The sequence below is a fragment of the Scardinius erythrophthalmus genome, assembly GCF_964197995.2.
Source record: "Scardinius erythrophthalmus genome assembly, chromosome: 8".
In the NCBI taxonomy this organism is placed as follows: Eukaryota; Metazoa; Chordata; class Actinopteri; order Cypriniformes; family Leuciscidae; genus Scardinius; species Scardinius erythrophthalmus.
In genome coordinates, this window is record NC_138228.1 from 18,334,906 (window position 1) to 18,362,598 (window position 27,693).

Genomic DNA, 27,693 nt, shown 5'->3' on the forward strand with positions numbered 1-27,693 from the left:
AAAATCAAAATATACTTTATTCTACATAGGCTACAAAGTATTTTGCATTCATTTTTGAGTTTGGGGTATTGTGTCTTGGAGATTCACACATTCACTGAATGTGTGATGAGAATAATAAGAGTGCTAATCCCTGTCATAGTCGTGCTATTTTGAGGTGATAAACTATTCTTTCCACTCTACATCCCCGCCGTTGTTCATACAGTATGCCTGCCAAACCAGGCCACATTACATGCCCACAACTCATCTCTTTTGTCAGACAGGTGTTGACCAAATAAATCACTGCCAGAGACACTAACTTCTCATGTCCTTGAGCACAAACACAGCCAGTCACACAGTGTGAATATTCTGAGTCAATTGTCATCAGTGGTGATTGTGACCTGACCTCACAGCCCTGATATGTAACCGGCTGTCAGTCACACAAGGTCGTGAAGTTCAATCCATCCAGTGTGTGCTAAAAATATCATGACAGTCTATTGTCATAATGAATCACACATAATTAGCATAATCAAAGTCCTTAACCTTAAATTAAAGTCATATGAAACATTCCATATTCATAGAGTTACAAGCTTTCTTTTGAGATTTGTATTAAAATTGTTTTGTTTTTTTATTGGTGATTTTCTTCATTTGGACTTTACCAGTCACTAATAACAAATGCACACGCACCCATATACACAATTACACTCTTATATACACTCCTATCACTGTCCTCCACCAGCAGCATCAAACATCTTCTTCCTGCCCTCCATACCAGACATGGCCTCAACGTTCTTACGCCAGTCGCCCACCTCTGTCGACATAACCTGACAAAACAGAAATGCAGTGTACAGTTATGTCCAGAAACTGAAAATGTGTTTCCTTTATTCAGGTGAATCACTTAAAATGACAAATTTCTGCAGCATTCAGGCATATTTGCCCCATTAATGTAATGCAAAAGTTCTATTCTATATGTAAAGTTTTAAACAGTATGTTTGTTGTGTTCTGTGTGTGTACCTTCTCTTGCTTAATGTCTTCTTTCTTCACAGATTTGAGGTTGGCTCTGAGGTCCATGGAGCCCTTGTGTTTGGAGCCCAGAAGCGCTCTCATCATCTCATCCGCAGACACGCGCACCTTCCTCAGGGCAGGTTTCTTAAACTTCCCTCCTAAATCTTGCACCTTCAGCTTCAGCTCATGGATCTTTTACACACACATACATACACACTCTGTTCGTTACAGAAACATTTAGTGTGAGATTAGAAATGGTACATTCATTTATACTCACTTCTTTGTTGTTTTTATTGACTTTGGCCTCAAAGTCGTATCTCTCCTCGTCCACTGTGTCGATTTGGGCGTGAAGTTGCCGACACAGTTTCTGGATGTGTAGAAATACTCATTATTTAATTATTACTACTTCTCGTGTTTTTAAATTATATTATACAATTGGAAATATGCAAATTGTGAGGTGACTGAAAAATATTAAATAAGAACTATCTTGTATTTAAAGGGTTAGTTCACCCAAAAATGAAAATTATGTCATTAATGACTCACCCTCATGTCGTTCCAAGCCCGTAAGACCTCCGTTTATCTTCGGAACACAGTTTAAGATATTTTAGATTTAGTCCGAGAGCTTTCTGTTGAAAGTCAATGGACGGCATACTGTCCATGTCATCATCAAAGTAGTCCATGTGACATCAGTGGCTCAATCTTACTGTAAGTTTATCAAGCGACGAGAATACTTTTTGTGCGCAAAAAGTAAACAAAAACAACGACTTTATTCCACTATTCATTTCCTTCTCTCTGAAGTTCACGTAGTGTTTTTGCGTAGCGCGTCTAGGTTGTACGTCACACGCATCACACATGACCAGCGTCGGCCAATAGTGAGCCTACGTGTGACGTACAACACAGACGCGCTGCGCAAAAACACTACGTGAAATAGCTCGAGGCCTAGAGAGAAGGAAATGAATAGTGGAATAAAGTCGTTATTTTTGTTTACTTTTTGCGCACAAAAAGTATTCTTGTCGCTTGATAAACTTAAGATTGAGCCACTGATGTCACATGGACTACTTTGATGATGTCTTGCCTTTCTGGACATGGACAGTATGCCGTACATTGACTTTCAATGGAGGAACAGAAAGCTCTCGGACTAAATCTAAAATATCTTAAACTGTGTTCCGAATATGAACGGAGGTCTTACGGGCTTGGAACGACATGAGGGTGAGTCATTAATGACTAAATTTTCATTTTTGGGTGAACTAACCCTTTAAGCTTCGATTCCGTCTAGATTCAAACTTCATGAGAAACATAATCTTAACATATCTTTCACTAACCTGCAACTCCTCCATTTGGAGACCGGTTATTTGAAGAGGTGGAAGCTTCTCACTCAAATATTTCACCTTCTCGTCGTCACGATTGGCCGTTTCCTGTTCCAACTCTTCCATGGCTCTTTGAAGCAAAAGGATCTTGGAAAACAGAACACAAAGAGACATTCTGTAGTTAAAAATAAATAAATAAAATGAAAACATACCAACATATCTACCACACGCATATTTGCTTAGTCCCAGAAGTATAGAAAACACACACACACATGTTGTGTTTTCATGTTTTATGGGGACTTTCCATAGACATAATGATTTTTATACTGTACAATGTATATTCTATCCCCTAAGCCTTAACCTACCCATCACAGAAAACTTTCTGCATTTTTACATTTTCAAAACACTTCACTTAGTATGATTTATTAGCTGTTTTCCTCATGAGGACCAAAAAATGTCACCACAAGGACAAGGATTTTGGATATTGCCCCATAATGTAGGGTTTACCAGGACCCCCCCCCCCCCCACACACACACCATACCTTCAGGGAGAGTTTTCGAGATGCAGAGATCTTAGACTTTGGCTAAAAAGGGGGGAAAGAAAGAGATTAAAGTGAATGACTATTTAATCCCAAGTTTTATGCATTATGTTCTGTCATTCAATAATATATAGATGAATGTATATCATAATCACAATATTCTGTTGAATATGCTGGTGAATACCTTGGCTTGTACTCCCCGAGGGGCCAATGGACCAGGTGCCTTTTGATGAAAATTAAAATAAAGTAAAAATACATAGTATAAATCACATTGTCCATATCAGAAAATTATTGTATAATATAATTAAGGTTTAAAGGTTTTAATCCTTTAAGTAAGTTACTGCAATTTCAGTCTGAAAAGGCCCATATACAAAAGACAAATTACTTACATCGCTGTGGATTTGTTTGTTGGTGGTTGCAAAGAGAAAAAGAAGAAAATAATAAATACAGATACAAAGATGTGTGTTCATGTTTCACAGAGTAACGCAAAAACAGTGCATAAAAACTACTTACTCGTCTGCCATCGTGAAACCTGTGATATCAGATATAAAAAACAAACAGTGATGTATAGTTGCAATCACAATACTAAACTAAATAAATCTTGTTGATCCAGTGTTGAGAGATGTCTAGGAAAGTGGTAGCTGCCACAAAGAGATGTGTGTGTTACCTGAGGTGTTGCCTGTTGGGTCAAACCAGCTTCTGAAAGCACAATGGACAGAGACAATTGTTTTTATGTGTGACAGGCAACAGCTTTGTAATTTTAGCTCCCAGAGACAGGAATGAGAATGAATGGGCAGCTGTCCTCAACATATCAGAGCCTGGGCGTGTGTTTGTGTGTCCTACGCCACAAGGACAAAGCAATTCAAAGCCTACTATGTGACTCAAATAATTTTAATATGCATCTTTAATACAATATAGCAGACAAAAATGGCACGTCCTATAAAAATTCAAACAGGAACAGTATAAGGAAAAGTCCTTCGACTAAAAATGACAGCCTGACACATCTGTAAATTACAGGTTGTTAACTCTTCACCCTGAATACATTACAGTCAAATAACAAGACATAGCATAAAGCAAAGGTTTCCATCCATTAGTCATAGGACAGAACAATCAGCACCTGCTCACTCTCACAAAAGCAAACCTCACTTCCATAAATACTCATTTTAAACACCATTTGCCCACCAACCCTGGACCTAAAATATGATCTCACTGTGTTTTAAACACCTATTGTTCTTTAATGCATTTTGTAGTGTGTTTGAAATCAAGAACAAGTGTTTATATGACCACATAGTCTTTGTATTGGTGTATTCTTAGTGATATAAATACTTGACTCTTGATTCAGGTCATCAGATCTGGCAAAACTTTAAATGCTGATCATTTATTTATTAAAAATTTTGGTAACACTTTATTTTACATTATGTTACATGTAATTACCATAGTAATAACACTAAATTATGCATAATTACTTGCAACTAACCCTCAACTAAACACTAATCCTACCCTAACCCCTATAGTAAGTACATGTAGTTAATTAATATTACTCAGTACTTAAATAGATAATTACACTGTAACAATGACACCTTAAAATAAAGTGTAACCAAATTTTTTTTTGTTCTTGACCAAAAAGTCCTTTTGGATTCAGTGAGAAAAACTTGTATTTATTCAGTTCACTTTTCTATATGGATAGCGGAGGCATGACTGGCACTGACTGACGACAGACTCTATACAGGCGAATGGTTTCGGCAGCTTGGGGTGTCAGGAATATCTCTCGTGCATCCCCTTGCATATTTGAGCTAAAATTAGCTCATTTCCACCTAAGGCAGCTTAATGAGGTGAAAAAACCCTTTGATCCAAGGGTTCATTTGAAACTAAGACAATATTTCCGAGAAATTGAACTGATCCTTACAACAGAAGCCCAAACTACTTAACTTACCCCCCCCCCCCCAACACACAAACATACAAACTCCATACTCACAAATGATGCCAACAAATGCACTCATGCATATAAAAATAGGTTTTGATGACAATATATCAGTTATGGATTTTATGTAACATGATGCTTGCTTATGTAATGGTTATTGTTAGACACCTATTGTTAGGTCATCTCTGCAACATAAAAAAAGAAAGAATATAGGCTACTTGTGTTCGGAGGTTTTTATATAAAACAATAAAAGGGTGTAAAAAATAGGCTCTGGTCAAGTAAAGTAATATATATTTTTTAATCATCTTGGATAAGTATTAATCCTTGACTCTTGATTACTTAGCATACAAGGACCACTATCAGGACCATATAGGCTATATAAATATGGACCATATATATAAAATTATGAATATATATATACAGTATATATATATATATATATATATATATATATATATAATTTTTTATTATTATACAAATTTTCGTAATTTATCATTCAAGATGGAATGTTTTAAAGTGTGAGAAAAACCAACTGATATTACAAACATCACATAATTCATCATAATTCATCAAATCTAATAGAGCTATCTAATAGTGCAGCTCAATAATAAATAGGCCTGATTATTATATCAAGCTCAAGTTAATAATAGCCTAATATATATATTTTAAAATGTATATATTAAAGGACCACATGTATATATTTAATGTATATATATATTTAAGGACCATATATATATATATATATATATATATATATATATAAATATATATATATATATATATATATATATATATATATATATATATATATATATATATATAAGGGCCTACACACACACACACACACACACACACACACACACACACACACACACACACTGTATACACTGTATACACTGTATACACTGTATACACATACACTGGGGCGTTTCCTCTAAGGAGGCAAGGGAGGCAGTGTCTCCTCAAAGAAACCGGATGAGAAAATAATCGATATTACCAACAAAAAAAAAAAACAGCACAAATATTACAAAATTTGACAAGTGAATGAATCACTCTTTTTTCTAAAGTTACACGGTCCAACAGCGACATCAGCAGGTAAAGTTACAGCGGGAGGCTTGCCTCTCCTGAGTCCATTGACTTTTGACAGATGGGGGAATGGGGAAAAGTCACGTGAGAGGGGGCAATACCTCCATCATGCTATGATTGGATATAATTGGTTATGTTTGGATATGGTTGGTTCCTGCAATCCCGCGTCTTGTTTTCGTGAGCACATGGTGGTGCAGGTATGACATCACTTTGTAGGCCAAATCATGAAAGCAAGTTAGCATTTTAGCACTTCTGGTGGGTTTTTTAATGGGATTTTGGTTAAATGGCTGAAAAAGGTCTGTGACGAACACAAGACACTTTCACGTTTTATTCCACAACATAAAATACAACAATATTACCCCACTCGTGATATTTTGAAGCTGTTATGTGTCTTGAAAAAGGCGCTAAATGTGAAAACAGAGGCAGTCGGGGACATTAAACGTCATCACGCCGAACAGATAAGCTCTGTCTGCTTTCACAGCTTCTTTATGCTATATAATCAAGCTCTTATAAACCATTCTAACTCAAATGTTCTGGGAAAATGTTTTTAGGTAATAACTGAAAGAGTTGTCAGAAGCTAGTGATGGTGACGTTGAATTCGTGGGACCGGGGTGTAGTTTTTTTTATAGCCATACCTTTAACTTTTTACTTCTGGCGACTGCATTAAGGCTTCAAAATTCATAAAAGTTGTATTCATCTGTGATAATTATACTGATGGACAAAATGTGCAAGTATCATAAACTTTTGTTGATCATAGAGCTTGTTTTCAGCGATTGTCCAAAAGCCTATGGGAAAATCCCCTTTTTTTTGTCAAGGGAAACAATGTGATGCTAACTGCCGGTTGGCCTACAAAGTGACCTCATACCTCATACTCTAGTCTGAATGAACAAAATTATGAAAAAAAGACTAATTAAAGACAACTCAACCACGTAGATATCACTGCGTTATGCCACATCAAATTCAAATTTGAAACGGCCTGAAAAATTACTGATGAAAATAAGTTGACTATTAAAAAGAACAGCTGAACATCAGCTCACAAATAAAATATATTGTTTAAATAGTTACCATTAGTTGTTTTAGAATAGCCTAAATGTAAAAATGCTTTAAAAAATCTAACTTGATGAGATTTATGCTTGGTTTAATTTTTTTTTTTTGAAGATTAATTACATAGTGTAAATACAAAATAGAATTGAATTAATTAATTTACATTTGATATATATATATATATATATATATATATATATATATATATATATATATATATATATAGTTAAAATGAATGTCTGTATCTTTTTTAACTTGTAGGCCTTTTTGTTGTGTATGATTTCCATCTTTAACAATTTTAGTTTCATAGGCTACTTTATCTGATAAATTACAACCATATGAACATGAGCTAAACATATTGAAATAACACGTTAACAACTAGTTTTATGTGGCATTATAAGCATCAGTATGTGTGTTTACACATGCTACATAGCCTACCTAGGAAGGTCCCAGTGGGATAGATAGCACGCAGTGTTTAATAATAGTAGGCTAATAATCCACTGGCTGATTTGGCTCTGGATGCAAAGGGATTTACGTTGCTTTAAGACTGACTTTTAATCCTCGACAATTGTAAAAAGTCAAATGCTTATTTGTACAGTTATTTTAATAGCGTGAAGATCTAAGATAGAAGTGATGGGAAAAAAAAACTTTGGATGAAAGTTTTTAATATTTAAAAATATCAGCACACATCTGACCCAAATAGCATCAATGTCCGTGACCCGGATGTGCTCTGACGTGCCCGCCTCCCAGCACCAACTGCGTGAGCGATGCGCCAGAATCTGCGAAAGCTGTTTCATTTGACAGACGATTTTATTTTTGAAATTAGCCTTATAAACATCTACATTTTGGTATGATTGCGACCAAAATGCGACACAGAATCGACGCTGCACCTTCCTGAGATCTAATCATGATACAAGAAGCGTTTCAATCGGCACGAGGATCTATGGAGAGACTTTAATGTCAGATTGAACCGCTAAGGTGAGACTCTGGTGAGCTGACATAATCAAAAACACTAAAATAATCTCATCTATCTGTAGTTTATCCACATATCTGTATAGAAACATGCTTTTGTATCTAATATAACGTTAGTGCTGCTGTGATATATTGACAATGTGAATGCAGCTAAACTGCTTACTGCCTGAACCATACAGAGCTAACGCTGTGCATAACGTTATATAGGCTATGATTTGTATAAGAATTATTATCGATTTATGTCTTTCATAAAATGTTTTGGGGTTCTTATTTTACGTTTAATGATTTTGTTAAAATAATAATTTGCATGAGACTGCTAACCGTGATGTGAACCTGGAAATGTACATATTGATTAGCTGTATTATTTAATTATTTTCTCAAAATTATGCAAGATCATTTTTGCGTGACTACTGTTACTGCTTTTTTACATGAACAAGGTGCATGCAGTAGTATTGCTTTTTCGCTTTAGAATATTGGTCCGTTCAAGTCACGTCGAAAATATCGTATTTACGAGTTGAACGCACATTAACGCCACCACAAAGTAGTAAATACGAGTGGGAAGCTCGGGGTTTACGAGTTGGGTGTGTGTCAGTGAGAATATGGTGGCTGAACACCACAATATTTATAAGTATTTAGCAGTGACATAATGACGTCGTTATTCTTTTTTTTTTAACAACAAAATGAGCTGATTCCCTACACAAAATATAATAGAATTATAATATAACAATATAATATGTAAAGATAAAGTTTACAGTGGCTTAATAAATAATTTCGAAACCTATAAAAGCAAAACACACCTGGTGATGCACATTTTGGTCTTCATTTGCTGAAAGTAGAGTTTAAAAACCTTGCTGTATTTTTGTGTAATTAATTAATAGAAGGTACGCTACCATCTTGCTCCGATGAAAGTGACTTGAACGCACCTGACGTAAAAACAAGACTTCCCATTTCGTAAATACGAATTAATTTCCCAGGAGGACTTGAACGCTATATATCTGCTGCATTAGTCCCTGGCCCTTCTGTCTGTCCTCTAGTCTAATCTGTCAAAAGCACCTGTTGTGTTCACATGTTTCAAGTATTAATGTATGTGGGTCAGGTTGCTTATGATCAGTTTATTTTTTTCCTTTTTAGCCTTGATCCAGTGTGGAAACAGAATGTTTGTGTTTATGTGTGTTTAAATAAGAAGATTAGAGGAATAATGCCTGGGAAGTTAAAGGCGAAGATTGTTGCAGGGCGGCACCTGCCCGTCATGGACCGTGCCAGTGATCTCACTGATGCCTTCGTGGAGGTCAGTTGAGCACCTGTCTATTAATAAAGTCACTTTGCTCTGCACATTATTTAAAAAATGCTGCTTTATCCAGCTCAAGTTTTGAGGAACAGCACTTGTTATATGGCAGATCAGCACTTATAAAGTTTCGTTCCACAGGTGAAGTTCGGAAACACAACATTTAAAACGGATGTGTACCCCAAATCCCTGAATCCTCAGTGGAATTCTGAGTGGTTCAAATTCGAGGTAAGGTCTTCCTTCTTTTTTTTCTGCTATAGTTTGGACTTTTATGGAGTTTATTTCCTATGTTTATCTTTCTTTTTCCTTCAGGTGGATGATGAAGATTTGCAGGATGAGCCGTTGCAGATAACTGTTCTTGACCATGACACATACAGCGCTAATGATGCTATTGGAAAGGTGTACATTGACATTGATCCGTTACTCTGCAGTGAAGCTGCTACGGTCATCTCTGGCTGGCTCCCCATTTATGACACTATACATGGTGTGTATCCATAAGCAAATTTAGGGCTCTTTCACATCTGGCTCGTTTGAAGTGTTTGTTTTGGAACCTGGCACATTTTCTCCCATAGTTCAGTTCAATAGGCATAAAGAAGATCCACACCAAAACAATCGGTCCGAGATCGCCTGAACGAGGTGGTCTCGGCCTGCTTAAAAACAAACTCTGGAGTGGTTCGCTTGTGGTGAGACAGCAATCTTGAACCCAACGGACCAGTCTGTATCACAATATATGATGAGTAATTACATGTGTTGTGTGAAAAAGCAGCAGTGTTTGCTTCCTTAATGCCTCTCAATATGAATCATGGACTGAAGTTGAAATTTGGTCAGACTAACATATTTCAGAACAACTGGCCAAAACACATAAAAATCCTTGCTCAAAATGATTAAGTAATATAACGACGCTATAAAGAAAGCCATAATAAGCCTCTGAAGCTGTTTATTGGATGACCGCTATGGGCGGAATCCCGGAACATAACACACTGACCAATGAGAGGACCGGTTACTACTCGCACGTGACTTGTATTAACAAGTTTTGGTCCGTTTAGAAATGTTGCCTTGCAAAAGCGAGCAAAACCAAGAAGAAATTGAAACAGTGTAACATTTTTAATCCCTGTTTCGGAACAAAGCAAGCAAACCATCTACAGGTCTGAAAACGCTCTTAGTCTGTAATATCAAAGAGTTGTGAATTGTTTTGTTGATGACATGCTTGTGTTCAGGTATAAGAGGGGAAATAAATGTACTGGTGAAGGTGGATCTCTTCAACGACTTGAACCGCTTCAGACAGTCTTCATGTGGGGTCAAATTCTTCTGTAGTAAGTATCTACATCATCTGCTTCCGTTGCCTCCTGTCTTTTCTTCCTTTAGTCCATCTGACAATCTGCTTCCTCCACTATCTACCCTGCTCAGCTCACTTTTCTCTCTTTATTTTTATCTTCCTCTGAGAGTTTTCACTCACGTTGGGTATCATTCACTAAGCATGTACAAATGATTTTAATAACAAATCACAAAATTTATCCTAAATGTATGAACAAATATAGGAACAACTGAAACCACATATACGCAAAAAGCACTTACTCTGTATGGCCTTATAATCGTGTAAAGAAGTTACATTTCTTTCTAACACGACTATAATTATATTGAAGTATGTTGTATTAATTGTATTATATAATCCATATATAAAATTCTATAATAAAATCATTAAATAATACAATTTAATTTAAACTTAAATACATTTCATCATATTGGCTTCAGTAAAAGAGTAAGAAAAGCTGTGTTCTAGCTTCAGCTGCAAGGTTTCTCTGAATAACGCAGATATACACGTATGTACAGCTGGCTAATGAGAGGTCTGTAATCTGCAGGGTTTTTCCTGCATAGAGAATAACGAGGTGGCCGCCTCCATCAAATTTGGTGCCGCCTCTGGCTCTCGACAAAACTCAGATCACATGCTCAGATACCATTTTCCACCGTGACGGTTCTGTTGCGGGTTTCCGGCCTGTGTCCATTCTGAAACCGTATAGTTTGCCGATAGTGATGCGCGGATCACGGTTATATCCTCAGGTCAGGTGGGCCAAGTATTAAAAAATAACATTCCAATTAGTTGCGGGTGGATGAGAGATGAATCATTAATGTGTTGATGAGTTTAATGAAGACATGGAACTCTCATCACGATAAAACGCAATGAACATGCGTCACTCTTTTACTTTAGTTTTCAGCAACGTAATTCTCTTCTAGGAAAACCAATCAAGAAAAACATATGCCAGGGCTCGACATTAACACTTGTGCGGGACACATGGATTTTTTCTCTCTCTCTCTCTCTCTCTCTCTCTCTCTCTCTCTCTCTCTCTCTCTCTCTCTCTCTCTCTCTCTCTCTCTCTCTCTCTCTATTTATATATATATATATATATATGTATATATATATACAGTGAGGAAAATAAGTATTTGAACACCCTGCTATTTTGCAAGTTCTCCCACTTGGAAATCATGGAGGGGTCTGAAATTGTCATCGTAGGTGCATGTCCACTGTGAGAGACATAATCTAAAAAAAAAAATCCAGAAATCACAATGTATGATTTTTTAACTATTTATTTGTATGATACAGCTGCAAATAAGTATTTCTCTAATTATTCTAATTTATTTATAACATATTACAGTACATATGCAGTTAAGCAACATCACACGACCAAGAGTGCTGTTTTCCTGAATACCATCACAATTGAAAATGTGACACTGATTATATAACAGTAAATAAACAAAAAAACAATAAACAAAGAGTTAAAATTAAGTCACTTACATTTTTTATGCAATATTGACAGTTTTTGTTCTGTTTCAGCAGTGAAAATAGTTCCAAACATCTCACAGGAACACTAACCACGTTTTCAATACTTGATTAAACGTTTTGAATGAATCAGTTGAGTCAAAGAAAGAATTGAATTTGAAAGAATTGTTTAAGTGAATGACTCAATGACTCACTCATTAAGACAGTCACCTGCCGCCACCTACTGGCGGTTTATTTTCAAAGTATAATTCTTTTCAAAATTTCTTATTTGTATATTATTATTATTATTTTCCAATCTCATTTGTAATGTGGTATAATTTTTCACTGTAAATTATTTAATTTGATTGGTTACTGCCATACAGTGCCTTATTATTCTAATTTAATTTCCGATTTAAGAATTTGAAATGAAAGATGAAGCATACATTTAATAAGGGGAGGAAATGCCCTTTATAAAGGTAAAAAAAAAAATTCTGATAAGAGTGTTCTCCAACTGTGATGTAATGAAACAGTGACAATTTAAGTTTGATGGGAATAAAGCCTCTGTTTAGGCTATTAAGGATATGTATTTTTGCCAAAAGAACCTTTATTTTAAATACATTTTAATTTTAAAGCAGCCTACTTCAGTGTGATATGTTACCATATCATCATGCTTAGCACTGAGAATTTGAATAATTGTAATGTGATGATCAGGTGCAGATATCTAAATCAGAGAATATCATGTTTGAGCGGTTGGCGTGTGGATGATTACGTTTTAACAGCGGATTCAGGTGAAGTTAGAGCTGATCTGCACATCTCTAGCGCACGAGCCCTAGAGCCGCCATTAAAGTTCAGGTACAAGTCAATAAACAGACTTCCTTTGTTCAATTTGCACACTGCACATGGGTTGGAGCTCTTAATTTTGAACTCACAAAGTGCTCTAGATTAATGAATTTATCTTTAAAATGTAAAAAAAAAAATCTTACGGGGGGCATGCCCCCGGACCCTCCTGTAGGTACCATGGTCCACCAACGCAAATAATGTGGGAAAGACAATGTATGATAGCCTTCCAAAATTAAAAATCTAACTGTCTTACTATTAAAATACGACCAGTAAATATATGATCGCGGTTTTACCACCTCCGCCTTGTAAAAGCCAGGAAAAACCCTGATCTGGGTCTATATAAAAGGTGTTTATTGTGAGAACTGGTGAGAATGGCACACTTGCCATTACTCGAGGATCGTGCGAGAGCACGTCTGCAAACAGCGGCAAGTTTGACGAGACACGAGAGTGACGAAAGGTTGTGAGGAAAGCGTGTGCGCGAAGCCCATATGGGGATGGTTTGGGCGTGTTTTATGCAAATGACTAACCTCATACACTCGGCCGTTCATTTGGAATGCGCCGAATTCACTAACATCAGAACGATGTTAAGAACAAATTCATGTGCTTACAAACGTGTTGTGAATTAGGCAGAGGTTTTTCGTGAGAAGTTATCCTGTTCAGTTCACATTTATTTGTATAGTGCTTTTCACAATACACATCGTTTCAAAGCAGCTTTATAGAAAATGCACAAGTCCACATTACAATTTAGAGTGATCTGTTATCAGAGGTAACAGTCAAAGTTATGTATTTCAGAAATCTGCATATACAAAATCACAGTTAGCGAAAAATGTATTAATGTAAACAATGGAATAATTTAATGAAGAAACAATGAGCTCATTGAAGTAATGAATCCTGTGCATACAAATACGAAATAATCCACACAATTATTAGTGAATGAGACGGATTCTGTTTTTCTTCAGCAACCTCCATTCCCCGATGTTACCGGGCCGTTATCATTCATGGCTTTGTGGAAGAGCTTGTGGTGAACGAGGATCCAGAGTACCAGTGGATCGACCGTATCAGAACCCCTCGTGCATCCAACGAGGCCCGACAGAGACTCATCTTTCTCATGTCAGGTACCTATACACAAACGGTGTTCAATAGAGACCGAAAGATATACTGTATGTAGGAGATATAAATTGTTCCAATAGTTTTCATAAGTTGCCAGTAGGGGTGTAACGGTACACGCGTTCATACTGAAATATTTTGGTACGGGTCTTTCGTTTCGGTGCACGTACACTGAATGAATACAGTGTTGTTTTAAACACTGCAAGTGTGGAACTTCTCTGTGTGTGAAATGAGTTTCCCCCATAGGGTGGGACAGTGAGCTGCTGCCGGATAAGTGCACGATTCAAGTCATCTTAAACATGAGATGTGCTTCAAGCTAAATCATAAACCTTACGTGGCTTGTCACACTGTCTGATGTGCGTGTTGTTTAATGCATTTGAGATGCACAGCTTACATCTCACAGTTGTATACTTGCCTGTAAATGTTACAAATTCATGCAAGTACTTCCATTTCATGTAAAGCATTATCCTGAAAGCAAGCGAGTCTACGTTTAACTTCACAAAGGCGGGCATGTTGACATCATTTCTGTGTGATTTTGTACATTTAAGCGCAAGACTTGAAAGAGAACTCAATATTTGCGCTCCGTCTGAGACGCGACTTTCTGTGTGCGCGCTTCCAATGAACGCATACACAAATCTTCTCACAGTGCGCATGAGTTCTCATTCGTGTCTTCTTGATCTTGAAAGTTTAAATTGGCAAGGCTTAAAGTTTAAACACAAATAGCAACGTGTGCTGTTCAGGTCTCACCTGCGCTTGCTCGCTATCAACACCCGGTGATGACGACGTAAACGACTGGTCATATTAGAGCATACGGCATTAGCATTGAATAAAGTTTAGGGGAAAGTAGAATTCATATCCATCAATAAACATACATTAGCCTAACTGTCTGGTTTATGCGTTGCTCTTTTTAACAAACCATATTATAGATTTGCCCAATATTATTGAGTATTTGCCTTGTTTCACACTTTTTCAGTGAAATCAGTGTATTGAAAATTGACATTTGTACTTAACAATATTGATCAAGTCTTACTAATTCTACTTTAAGTTGCTTTGGCCAAGATCATGTTTAAAGACAACTTACTGTGTCACTGTGTGCAATGTGAGACACTCCTGACAATATTTTCTTGGCTCGTGTGCTGGGTGTGTAAATGCATACTTCTGTTGTAGGTGAATTGCAGAGGAAGATAGGTCTGAAGGTGCTGGAGATGGGAGGGAATGCAGTGGTTGGGTACCTGCAGTGTTTTGATCTGGAAGGGGAATCAGGCCTTGTGGTTCGTGCCATCGGGACAGCCTGCACACTTGAGAAAATCAGCACATTCCCTGCCACAGCCACACTCCCCAGCAACTCCTCTCCTTCAAAAGACATAAAAGAGTAAGTGTCACAACACACACAAACCACCTCTCTTCCAAATCAAATATACAGTACAATGCCACTGTTCATGCGTATGTGCATGTCAGCATCAAGTCTTGCATTTGGAAATTGTGGTTGTTTTGCTTTTCTTACAGCTTTCTCAGTTCATCTGCAGTACTTTTGACTAGATTTCTTTTAAAATGAAAACAAGAATTGGTCCCACTTTAAGTACTAAGTACTATGTACTTACATTGAAAAATAAGTACACTGTACTTATTTTGTGGATGTTGTTTTGTAAAACACTTTTGCTGCTATTGAGGTGTGATACTGGTTAGGATAGGGTCAGGTGTGGTGCTATGGGTAGGTTTAAGGGTGGGTTAAGGTGTAAGGGAAGGGTCAACAGTGTAATTACAAATGTAATTGCATACATAAATTACAAATATAATAATTTTAAATATAAGTACAATGTAAAAACATGTATTTACACAATAAGTCTATTGTATCAAATTATTAATTTCAGTGTAAGTATATAGTACTTAAAGCCACTTAATATAAAGTGGGACCCAAGAATTAAATTTTGTATTAGAAATGAATTTGTTGTACATGGGTTATTATTTTAGAAATCAAAACGCATCCATGCAATTTTACACCCCTTTAATGAAATAAGAATAAAGGCTGTTTGTTTTGAAGTTTCACTCACTGTACACTGCCATTCAAAACTTTGGGGTCTTTAAGTCTCTTATGCTCACCAAAAAGTAAAACATAAATTCAGTAAAAACATTAATATTATGAAATGGTTTTACAATTTAATCTTTAATTAATTTAAATGACTTTTCTTTTTGGATATATTTTCAAATGTAATTTATTCCTGTGATGCAAAGCTGAATTTTCAGCATCATCACTCCAGTCTTCAGTGTCACATGATCATTCAGAAATCATTGTAATATGCTGATTTGCTGCTCAAGAAAACTGTTGAAATCAGTAGTGCTGCTTATTAGTTTTGTAGAAACTCCGATACCTTTTCTTAATTCTTTTTTTAAAGACTAAAATAACAAATCAAAATAACAGTATTTATTTTAAATATAATTTTTTGATCAATTTAATACAACCTTGCTGAATAAATATTAATTTCTTTAAAAAAGAAAAACCTATTGACCCCAAACTTTTGAACGTTAGTGTATCATGATTATGTTTGCATCTATTTATTTTAGCAGGCATTTTTATCCCCAGCAACTTATTATCAAAATAATTTATTAAAATGTTCTAACATTCCTTTGGTTTTATTAAACAGGTATTAATGCAACATGAAAAATGCTGTACAATTGCTCACTGTTTTCTGTTTTTATATTTATAAATGAGTATGAGGGTGTGTGTGTTTGTTTTATGAGTTGCTGTTTTATAATTTCTACAAAAATGCATTCTCAACACACAAACACACCACAATCTTGTCCTCCCCTGCATGTCCTCTTTCTCCCTCTTGCTCTCCCTCGCTGTCTTTTTCTGACGTTCTCCTGCATGCTGCATCTCTCTGCACTAGCATGCGTTTGCTTTAGACTGCTTAAAGATTAAATGCTGTACAGTTGTGCATTTCAGAACTAGCCGTGGTTTGCATCCGGAGTGTTGCCTTGAGTCTGTTGTGTTTTGTGTTTGTGTTGTCTTTCCACTTGCTCTCTAAGGAGCTAAGAACATTTGAACGGCAGTGACTTGCCTAACTAGACAGCATTTTTGGTGCCGTCTAGGTAGTCAGCTCACTAGGTTTTAAGAAACAGACGATATTTCCTCCCTGTCGGTTTTTGATGCGGTCTACTTTGGGTGTTTGCGTAGGGGTGAGATTCTTTAAAAGGTTAGTTCACCCAAAAAAATACTCACCCTCAAGCCATCCTTGGTGTATATGACACAATCAGAGTCATAGCCATCATAGACAGCGGCAGATCTGTTTTAAACTATCAGATGTTTTGTCCTTCCTTACGACATGAATGTGTTAAATTTTGAATGACATAAAAAAAAATTACATAAATTTTGCGCCCTGCAGGACGAACACAAAGCAAGCGCACATGAGCATTTGAAAGCAAATGTCTGTCAGTAATTGAGTTTCATGTATCGAATTTATACTGCATTTCACATGGCATTAATGATGAAAACATTGAAATGCTGAGAGAATAGATTTTTTTTGTCTCCCACCCCTATGTGTTGCGCGTGCATGTTTTTGTTATGTCAATGTTCCGTGTGTGCGTCCAAGTTCTCTGTGATTGTACTGTACACAGTGGGTGCATGTGTGTTTAATGTATGAAAAATGGGTGAATGTGTGTGAAGCTCTCCGCAGGCTGCTCCTTCCACTCTCGGATGTCGTTCCACACACAGCAGTCCAGTTCACAGTGCGAGCAGTCGTCTTTCTCAGGGCTTCTCCGTGTCTGTGCCGACACTGCTGTTCGCCGGTATGAAACCCAGACACAGGAGCTCAGAAGCCCCCAGAGCCAGGCAGTGTAGGCAGGTACCCCACGACCCCCATGACCCCGCCACGGACCTCTCACCACCCCCTTGTTCTTCATTAGCAGACAGCTACGACATCACCAGACCCCCCCCCCCCCCTCCCTTCAGCTGCCAAAGCAACCTCGTTTACAGCTTTAAAACACCTCTGACCAATCAGTGAGCTGCATTCAGCTGTCACTCACAGAGTATAACCAATCAAAGGTGTGGGTTTAGCTTCTGTGTTTTTAAGTTGTGCGTGCGTTCCTTTTATTCACAGGCAGGGTTGTTGAATTTTACATTTTGGCCTTGTAAAGGCAGTAGTCGACCCTTGTTATCAAAGCGTTGTGCTTTGGTTGGCTGAAACACGCTTCTTGTTCATCTCATTTGCATTCTGCCTCTTTTTTGGTTTTCACGGTGTTGGATTTTTTTCCATTTATTTTGTTCTATCCCGCCCACTACATCGCGTGCTTTCCTGTCTCTTCTTGACATCCTCACGCTCTACCCTTTCAGCAGCAAGCAGTCATCACTTTTCCTTCTTTCTTTCTCTACCTCTATTCCTTCTTCACACATATACACACACACACACACACACGCATGCACACGCTCAAACACACGCACACGGGCACAGTCCTCATGTATGACCCTGTGAGTCCGTGTGTGTTGATGGTGTGTGTTACTCCTTGCTCTGACAGGCCAGGTTTTGGGGAGGAGGGTCCAGGCGTCCCGTTGTCCTCAGGACCCCCCACCCCTCTGAGAGCACAAACCTTCTCCTCCTTCTCCCCCTCCAAGTCCTACAGTCGCCAGTCCTCCTCCTCTGACACCGAGCTCAGCTTAACCCCCAAAACCGGTAAGATACCCGTCCCCACCTGACCTCAGGCACTCTGCCAGACACTCTCTCTCTCTTTCTCTCTCTATGGGCCTTGATTTTAATCTCTATCAGTGTGCTGATCCCAGTATCAAGGCCTAGAGGCAGAGGGTGTAGGGCACAGTGTCTCTGCATTTTTTTGGTCTAGTTTTGTGTTTATTTAATTTATGTTTGTTGTGTTGTCCCTCCATTATTTCTTTATCTGCATGTGTGATATGTTTATTTATCTCGTATTTTGTACATTTGGACATAAAAGAAATTATATATTTTTTTATCTTTCCGTGCAACCTGCTCACCTTTATGCTAAATCCTCGGTTTGTTATACAAAATAGGTCACTTATTATTTGTTTCATGCTGAACCAATGAGCTTATATTTTTACAGTAAGGTTAAATTTTAATAGTGATAGGTCAACCAAAAATTTAAGTTCTGTCATTTACTCACCCTCATGTCGTTCCAAACCTGTATGACATTATTTCCTCTGTGTAACACAAAGAAAGTTTTGTCCATACTATGGAAATCAATGGGGTCCAATGTTGTTTTGTTTCCCTACATTCTTCATAATATCTTCCTTTGTGTTCCACAGAAGAAAGTAATTCGATATATTTAAATTGAAAAAGAAGAATGAACTGATGTGACGTCATTTCAAACATAATCAGGCCGAAACAAAGGTCGTTTTGGGAGTTTGAAACACCGGCTGCAAAACACATTTGTACTACCATTGGTCCGTGGCGATTGCGTAATAGGTAGGTGTGCGCGGAGGCTCCGCCTTCTTTCACACTGAATCTTTTCTAGTTCATTTGGCCTGTTCAGTCGGTCGAGGTCAGACGACCGTGAGTGAAAACATGAACACATTGGAGAGCTGCTTTATAGTACAAAATGAAGTTGTATTGTTTTTCATGTTTAAAATAGGGCTGTCAAACGATTAATCGCGATTAATCGCATCCAAAATAAAAGTTTGTGTTTACATAATTTATGTCTGTGTACGGAGTATAATTATTTTCTATACATAAATACACACACATGCATATATATATTTAAGAAAATGTGTTATTTATATATAAAATATTTATATATAATATAAATAATATATAATATAAATATATATATACACAGTATATACATGCAAATATTTATTAAATATATACATGCATGTGTGTGTATTTATATATTTAGAAAATAATTATGCACCGTACACACACATGTATTATGTAAAAACAAACTTTTATTTTGGATGCGATTAATCGCGATTAATCGTTTGACAGTCCTAGTTTAAAATGATAAAGCTGCTTGATTTTAAGCAATCTATTGTATAAAGTGCTATATAAATAACATAAAATAACTTTACTAGAGTGCCGAATTGCAGAGCTCGTGCAAACATATCCATGTTGATATGATCAGGTGCTTTTCTTATGCTTTATTCAAAAAATGCTTGCCGTTTTCTCAATTTTGCTGTTTATTTTGTCATTGAGAGGAAAGTGTGCAGCACATATTTGCATATTCATCTTAACTCTCTCAGCAATCTAGGCGGCGTCGGATGTCAACTAACAGTATATCGCTGGTCACGTATTTCGAACTTCATTTTACCCCTAAACGAAGAACGAAAAGTAACTTTGCGGTGAGTGTATCGGGGCCTTAAACGATGACTGAATTAGAATTTTTGGATGGACATGAGGCCTCTGAAGAGAGGTATTTTGTGAAGTAGATAATTGGGTGATCATGTGCTTGATTACAACAATGCTAGCACAGATAGTCTGTGTAAATGAGCTGAGTGTTTTTCTGAAGGTTTCACAACTTAAATAAGAGACTTTTTGAAAAGCAAAGATATGGTGCGGCTTTTCCTTGCAGACACGCTAATTTACAGAAACCTGATGATCTAAATTCATTCAACACTATCTTTTCATTTTTTTATTGTAAAATGACTAAAGTTTTTCAAACTTTTCCTCTTGGTATATTTATAAATATTGTGTATATTTTATCTTCATCATTTTCTCTCCTCTGTTGTTCATCCTTTATAAGTTTTACATAAAAAAATTGTAATTTATGAAATGTTGCTGTATCCTAGTCTTTTAGTGTTTTCGTATGAAATGCAAGAATCTCTTTTTTTACAGCAGATTTACCTAAAGTGTAGAATTATATTTTCTACATTTTGAAATAAAATGTTTTGAAAAGGTTTGAACTTCATATTCACCCACATATGAAAATGTTATTTTCTCACCCTCATGTCGTTCTATGTTTCCATTCAACATTAGTTTATAGTGACCATGTCTGTCAAGCTAAAAAGAAAATCACCATTAGAAAACATAAAAACATTATTTTTGTAGTCCATATGACTAATCAAAGTCTTCTCAAGAGATGAGACCGCTTTGTATGAGGAGTAAACCGAATAATGATAATTCACGGAGGTAGTCGAAGTCAAGTCACAAATCTGAAAGGGACTACAAAAGTTTCAGTTTTGGATGAACTGGATACAGTGTATACCGTCAAAAACAACCTGCTGGAAATAAAACCCTGGGAAACCTGTGACTTTCTGACCTTTTTTTTATTTAATTTTGTACCTCTTATCAGTTTGCATCCCTTTCTTTCTGAGTACCTCTTTCTTTTTACGTTTCAGTCACCCACCCCCCTTATTTTTTTCTCATGTGATGTCTTCATACCATCCTCCCCAAACTCTCCTTCTCTCTCATTCTTTCTCTGTCAGCGAGGATATTTCTGTCTCCCAGTACTCCCGCCCTTGAGTCTGAATCATCTTCCCTCCCCTCTGTCCATCTGCCCCATCACTTTCGGCCAGGGATGGCCTCCTGGAGTTCAGCTCCTCCCCCACTCCATGTCAGCCAATCAGATACAGCCATGCTGAGAAAGAGCGTGTCTTTCAGTGAGGAACTGCTGCTGGCGGCCTCTGGTAGGACACACTCACTGCTGCCCCTATGGCCTTTGACCCTTGGTGCAGGGATTGCATCAAGTGTGACCACACCAACCGCTGTGCTGCCCCCTGGCAGAATAACATGCCTGTCTCACATTTGCCCACATTTTCCACAAATGCACTCTGAGTGCTTATGATAGAGCAGTGTGGTTTCATTTCTTTTGAGCACTCTGATTTAACAAAACCCCACTTGCATGTTTTTTCAGCCTGACTGGAAGTTAGATTCCTCCACCAATGGAAGAGCAAACAAGAAAAGCAAACCACTGGCCCTCAGTCATCTGTCTGGTTCCATAAAATCTAATTTCCTTGTGCCTGGGCTCTGAGCTTGTGTGTCTGAAACTGTTTGTTAATTGTTTTAATCTGTCCAAATGTGATGACTAGATAAAGTTTCCCAGCTAGTAAATGAGTTGAAACTGCTTGTGATGAATGTTATATCTTTAGAGTCTCTGAATGTTTTCTATGGGTGCATATTTGTTTCTTTAAGTGTTAATCCAACTAATGTAATTATTTCATTTTTAGAATGTAAAGTTTGTCTTGTGTTTTCAAAATGGATGTGAACATATCCAATTCAAGATTCAATTCTTTATATTAGACCGCTGCTCTACCTAGTAGAGTGTTGAAAGTCACTAATTGGCTATCAAGGCTATGTGCACCAAATTAATTATACCACCGTTCAAAAGTTTGGGCTCAGTACGAATTTATTTATTTATTTAGTTAAAGAAATGATATTTATATTAATGTTTATTGAGCAGAAAATCAGCATATTAAAATTATTTCTGAAGGATCATGTGACACTGAAGACTGGAGTAATGATGCTGAAAACTCCGCTTTAACGTCACAGGAATAAATCACATTTTAAAATATATTACAATACAAAACAGTTTCAAATTGTAACATTTCACAATATTACTGTTTTACTGTATTATTTTTTTATTAAATAAATGCAATCTTGGTGATCATAAAAGACTTATTTCTAAAATCTTGTCGATTCCAAAACTTTTGAACGGTAGTGTTTGTTAACTATTTTTGCATGCACATAATTTCTTTATTCAGGTATTCTGGTCAAGCCTTTATATATAAAAATAGGTTATTATATAAAAAAGTTATATATGCTCCACAGCAATTGGAATATTCCTGTATGCATGTTCTTTTCCTACTTTGACAACAGCACACAAGAGTTAAATAAATAACTAAATTAGGCCATGAGGCTGTTTTCTATATCAATTTTCTTTTCGCTTGAAAAATGTTTCCTCTTTAAATAACATACACAGATATAAACGAGTAATTTGTTTACATGACAAGAATTCAGAATAATATTACTAGAATTACTAATAAATGCTATTTTAATTCATATAAGATTATTTTTCTGCATGTAAACAGTCATAGTCACACAGAAGAGGTGAATGTACAGTATGTGAGTGCATGAGATATTGTAACATTGTTTATTTGGTTTTGAAGTGAAGTATTGTTTGCCATCTTTCATTTCCCCTAAATTGCGCTCTCTTCTCCACCAACAGGAATGGGAAGTGGCGGCAGTGCAGGGAAGGAGGCGGGGCCTCTTAAAGCTCTTCTGAGGCAGCAGACCCAATCAGCGCTGGAGCAGAGAGTAAGACAGAGACAATATATTCATATGTATTTATATATTCACGATCACAAAAGCTGGTGATTATGAGAATTATGTTTCTCCAATCTTTCGCTCTCTCACTTGGATTCCAGGGGGTTTCATCATCCTCTGAAGCATTTGTTAGGACAGGGGTATGTCTGGAGAGGGCATGCCGAATGTTTCTGGTTGTAGAATCTTTCGTTTATCTTGTTTCCCATACTCCTCCCTGTTTGAGAACTTTGAATTGGAAGACCTGCATCTCTTCTACTGTCCTATTGACATCATTATCAAACCAATGGCACATTAGTATTGTGACAGTTGGTTTGGGCGTTATGTGGTTATGCACCCATTTACATGGAGAATGTTCTAGAACCTCTGACAGGTGCTAGAAAGCTCTCATGTTTACCTGTACGTCACAGTTTTGCTCTGATCTTTGTCTGATTTTGTTCCAGGGGTTAAATGTCTTGTGAAATAATGAAATAATGATTAATGTAGCCTAAATGAAGAGCCAGAGTTTTTGGAGCCTGTGTCTTTACACTCATATGGATGAGAAAAAAAAACAGGTGCTGGTAACAATTTTGTTCAGGCTTATTATCAGGACTTGAATATTCATTATGCATTTGAGTGGTACGTAAGTTAAGTAAATATAAGGGCTTCCATATGCGTTTATATGCATCTAAACTGAGGACCACTGTTTAAACCATTTACATCTACTGAAAGTCTTGATGTATTGCACTCTGCAGAGTTGTTACCCAGTTATACAGCCTAAAGTGTCTGAATCTCTGTATCTCTGCATGAGTCTTGTGTTGTAATTTCTAAATATCGGCAATGTAATGGCACGACCCGCAGGTTTCAATTTCTGTGCTGTAAAAAATCTTCAGTTGTGTGTGAAGATTTCAGTACAGAAGTTCACCTGTCTTCATGACATTTGCTAGAATGCCAGTGGGTCACCTGGGTCCGTTCTGTGTGACCCCTCCATCACCGTTCTGTGTGTTTCAGGAATACCCTTTCTTCACGTTGACCTCCTTCCCACCTGGATTTCTCCTCCACTTGGGGGGCGTAGTCAGTGCACGCTCGGTAAAGCTTCTGGATCGAATTCACAACCCAGGTAAGATGGCTCGTATTACACAGGCACAAACATAAACAAATACCTGCAACACACCAAATATATGATACATTAACATAATTTCAAACAACAAAACTTTACTGTAGTAAGTACTAGGGCTGGGTTGAGAATATTGATTTCTCGATTTTAAGCGATTAGCCAATATTGATGCTTAAGTCCCCTAGAATCAATCTTTTTAGTCTATGCTGTTTTCAGTTTATGCGTGAACAAATGTTCACTAAACATTATTTGTAGCACACCTCCAATCCAATAAATCGCAATAGGCTTTGTGTTTTACTTTGATATGAGACAGTCTCAGTTTTCAAATTCTGTCAATTTAATTACAAAATTCATTCAAACAATAAATACCACTTTGATGCTCTTTAATGTGACAGATTGCCGTAGCCGCCTCAGTTTAAGTGAAGTGACTCAGCAGAGCTTAAGTGAACCAATCGTCTCTTCCTCTTTACTACTAGTTAGCCTGTAGCATGAAATAAACACAGAAGGTTTGTTGAAAAATACAGTGCAACTCACTGTAATATTGCATCACTCAGTGTTTCAACCGTGTAAAGATAGAAAAACAACAAACAATATGTCTTGTAATGTAGCATTTACCTCAAAAAAGCCATTCAGTGTCCATAGTTTGTTAGTCAGCTAGAAAAAATAGCTCTGGACAGGAGCATTTTACTTATTATATACAAAATATTACACACACACACATATATCAGGGTGGAACGGTACACAGAAGTCACGGTTCGGTTCATACCTCGGTTCAGACATCACGGTTCGGTACGAGTTCGGTACAATGGAGGGAAAAGCAAAACAAAAATGTAGAAGGCAATTTTTTTTTATTGTGCATGTCTCAGGATATATCACTAAAGGAAAATAAATGTCTTAAGTCTTGTATTTTTTAAATAAGTTTTATTAAAAAAGTAAAAGCATAGAACCAGTTTATTTGTAGTGCATTGACAGTAGTTTTATATAATTAGTTTATTCATTAAATTAATAAAAAGACAAAAAGACCTTGAGATATGTTTGGTAATTGTACCTGAATAAATTTAAAATGAATTTGCTATATTTCAGATCAATATTTGTTTTCCTTAAAATTTTAATTAACACTAACTTTATTCTCATCTGAATTATAAATAATTTATTTCTATATAAAATAATACTACCATTAAAAACAAATTTGATTTTCTTTTTTAATTTCTTTTTTGTTTGACTAAAGCACAATGTTGTGTTTTATTGCGAGTATACACAAATATAAGTAAAAACTTTGCAGTCTGAATGATGTCCTATGAACAAAATGACGGAGTATGTTTTTATGTTTCCACTGTTCGATCGCGCCCGCACCTCTCTCACACACACACGCACGCACGCACGCGCACACACACAACATATTCCAATCTTGTCATCGCAGTCTGTTCATTATAACCACAGAGCTTCAGAGCTAAGGCGGGGCTACAGATTAGGTGTCCCTATAGAACCCGCATATCTAACAGTAGTTCCGCATTGCATTAATTAATTTGCACGCGAGTTGTATTTATTTTTATACCGTGTATTCTCTGTGTATATTCATGCACCGAACCGTGATACCCGTACCGTTTCGGTTCAATACGAATACATGTACCATTCCACCCCTAATATATATATATATATATATATTTATTACATGGCTTGGCTGAATTCCAATGTAGAATGCGGTCTGTTATTTTTTTATAACAGATCGCTGCCATGAAAAACAGAGCGTTGCTATGAACGTGGAACGGACTATTTTCTTTAGCGGAAGCAATACAATCGTTTTTAAATCAATAAACTCCTTTTTAAATCAATAATTTGTGTCAAATTATTTATTTATTTTGTAGGTAGCCATGTAATAAGCCAAGTAATTCAAGACCCCTCCGCTTCGCATTGAGGTCCCGTTCAGCCTGTCGGGGTTGTTATTCGCTATAACAACCGCCTCGCTATACATTATCCCTTACATATACACACATATATATGTATATATATATATATATATATATATATATATATATATATATATATATATATATATATATATATATATATACAAATCAGTTATTAATTTTAACCTTTAATATTAATGTACCAGGTTTCCTGTATAGTTTACTGCATTAGTTGAGAGAATTTTCCTTGAGAACAATTGACATTATACTGAACCTGATCTATATCCAAATAAATTAATATAAAATGAAATCGAATCGAGATCAGAATCGAATCACAAGCTTGTGAATTGAAATTGAATTGTGAAATTTGTGTTAGTACCCAGCCCTAGTAAGAACACATACAGCAGGTGTTTTCGTGAGGCAGTTTGGAAGTGTGCATGTTGTGTGCATGGCTTTCGTTGTATTTACAATTTCATTTCGTTGTACAGTATATGTTCTGCATCACGTGCACCATTGTCTTGGCCTTACGTTTGTCCTCTCTAGCAGGGCCTGAATTTCGTTTTGGAAAATGGGGGAATTCCCCCCTTAGGTGACTTATGGGGGGGATTGTTTAATTTGAGGGGGAAGTTGGGTGGTTGGGGAATTATTTCATCTAAATCCTAAATGTAGTTGTGTTTTTACAAGGAGGTACATTTCTCACGCAATAGCTTACACACAGCACAAGTAAGCTTGGTTTTACAAACAGTCAGTTAACAGTACAATAAGAATAAATAAATCACAAGCTGTAGCACAAATAAATACAATAGAATAGATTAAGGATAAAGAAAGTTTTTTTAGGTAGGTCTAACGTTAGTATTCAGGTACAGAAATGCTAAAGAAATTGAATAAAGTAATTAAATGTAAAATACTACTGTATAGTCTTCACTGTAAACTTAAATACTGATTAATCCTTAAATTTAAAGTTACAAAAGTTATTCAGTCAAAAGCAGTATGATTTTCTCTGTCTTTTGTTGTTTGATTAACATTAATGACAGACAGCAGCAGGTTTATTTGCTTGCGTCACTCAAATGCACAGATCCAATGTACTGTTACACGTTTTCTTTCTCAACTGTTTACGTTCACTGAAGACATAACCGACTTTGTTTACATGGATGGTCACCAAGACAGGCATATTGACATAATTTTTGTGTGTATTTGGTCATTTAAGTGCAAAAAAGCTTTGAAAAGTGGATTCATTTACTCATCTAACCTTACGGGAAGTTCCCGCGCTGTGAGCGTGAAACCTGTGGGAACGGGTAAAACTACCCACAATCCCATGCCGAAATTCAGGCCTTGTCCAGCAAGTAATGCTCTATTACTCTTCTTTGCTTATAGAAGATTTTGAGACATCCATCTCCCCTGAACATTATTTTTGCCTGTTGCATTTTTTCACATGCACAAAGAATTACTTTTTGTAAACCTGCACATACCCTTTCTAATCTGTACTAACATTGCATTATAGAGGATGTAAATATTTGCATTGATGCAATTTAAAAATTTCAATTTCCATCTCTGAAGGAAGGTTCTGGCAAGGTTCTCTGCGTTCTCATGGGCACTTTAATCACAGCTGTAGAAAACGCAAATGCTATCTGAATTT

General features: G+C 36.6%; 2 protein-coding genes across 14 annotated transcripts in view; one reads left to right on the forward strand and one right to left on the reverse strand.

Moving 5' to 3' along the window:
• The window catches only part of tnni1c (troponin I, skeletal, slow c), a 363,446-nt gene continuing 335,753 nt past the window's right edge, over positions 1-27,693 (reverse strand). Inside the window, exons 1-8 of one of the 2 annotated variants that reach the window (XM_081372935.1) lie at positions 3,494-3,538; positions 3,336-3,358; positions 3,011-3,049; positions 2,830-2,871; positions 2,304-2,435; positions 1,259-1,348; positions 991-1,173; positions 1-800 (exon numbers count right to left, since the gene is read on the reverse strand). In XM_081372935.1, coding sequence (XP_081229061.1) covers positions 699-800; positions 991-1,173; positions 1,259-1,348; positions 2,304-2,414 — 486 coding nt within the window. In that variant the 5' untranslated portion in view covers positions 2,415-2,435; positions 2,830-2,871; positions 3,011-3,049; positions 3,336-3,358; positions 3,494-3,538 and the 3' untranslated portion in view covers positions 1-698. Of the gene's footprint in view, positions 801-990; positions 1,174-1,258; positions 1,349-2,303; positions 2,436-2,829; positions 2,872-3,010; positions 3,050-3,335; positions 3,359-3,493; positions 3,539-27,693 lie in introns of those variants that run through there. The other variant, XM_081372936.1, reaches the window with a different exon arrangement.
• c2cd5 (C2 calcium dependent domain containing 5) overlaps positions 7,577-27,693 on the forward strand; it is a 46,586-nt gene continuing 26,469 nt past the window's right edge. For 3 of the 12 annotated variants that reach the window (XM_081373033.1, XM_081373036.1, XM_081373026.1), the window contains exons 1-10: positions 7,577-7,855; positions 8,981-9,137; positions 9,276-9,362; positions 9,447-9,618; positions 10,352-10,447; positions 13,689-13,844; positions 15,004-15,208; positions 18,349-18,503; positions 22,960-23,048; positions 24,045-24,153. In XM_081373033.1, coding sequence (XP_081229159.1) covers positions 9,048-9,137; positions 9,276-9,362; positions 9,447-9,618; positions 10,352-10,447; positions 13,689-13,844; positions 15,004-15,208; positions 18,349-18,503; positions 22,960-23,048; positions 24,045-24,153 — 1,159 coding nt within the window. In that variant the 5' untranslated portion in view covers positions 7,577-7,855; positions 8,981-9,047. Of the gene's footprint in view, positions 7,867-8,980; positions 9,138-9,275; positions 9,363-9,446; positions 9,619-10,351; positions 10,448-13,688; positions 13,845-15,003; positions 15,209-18,348; positions 18,504-21,220; positions 21,422-22,959; positions 23,049-24,044; positions 24,154-27,693 lie in introns of all 12 variants that reach the window. The other 9 variants (XM_081373034.1, XM_081373027.1, XM_081373031.1 and 6 more) reach the window with 8 other exon arrangements.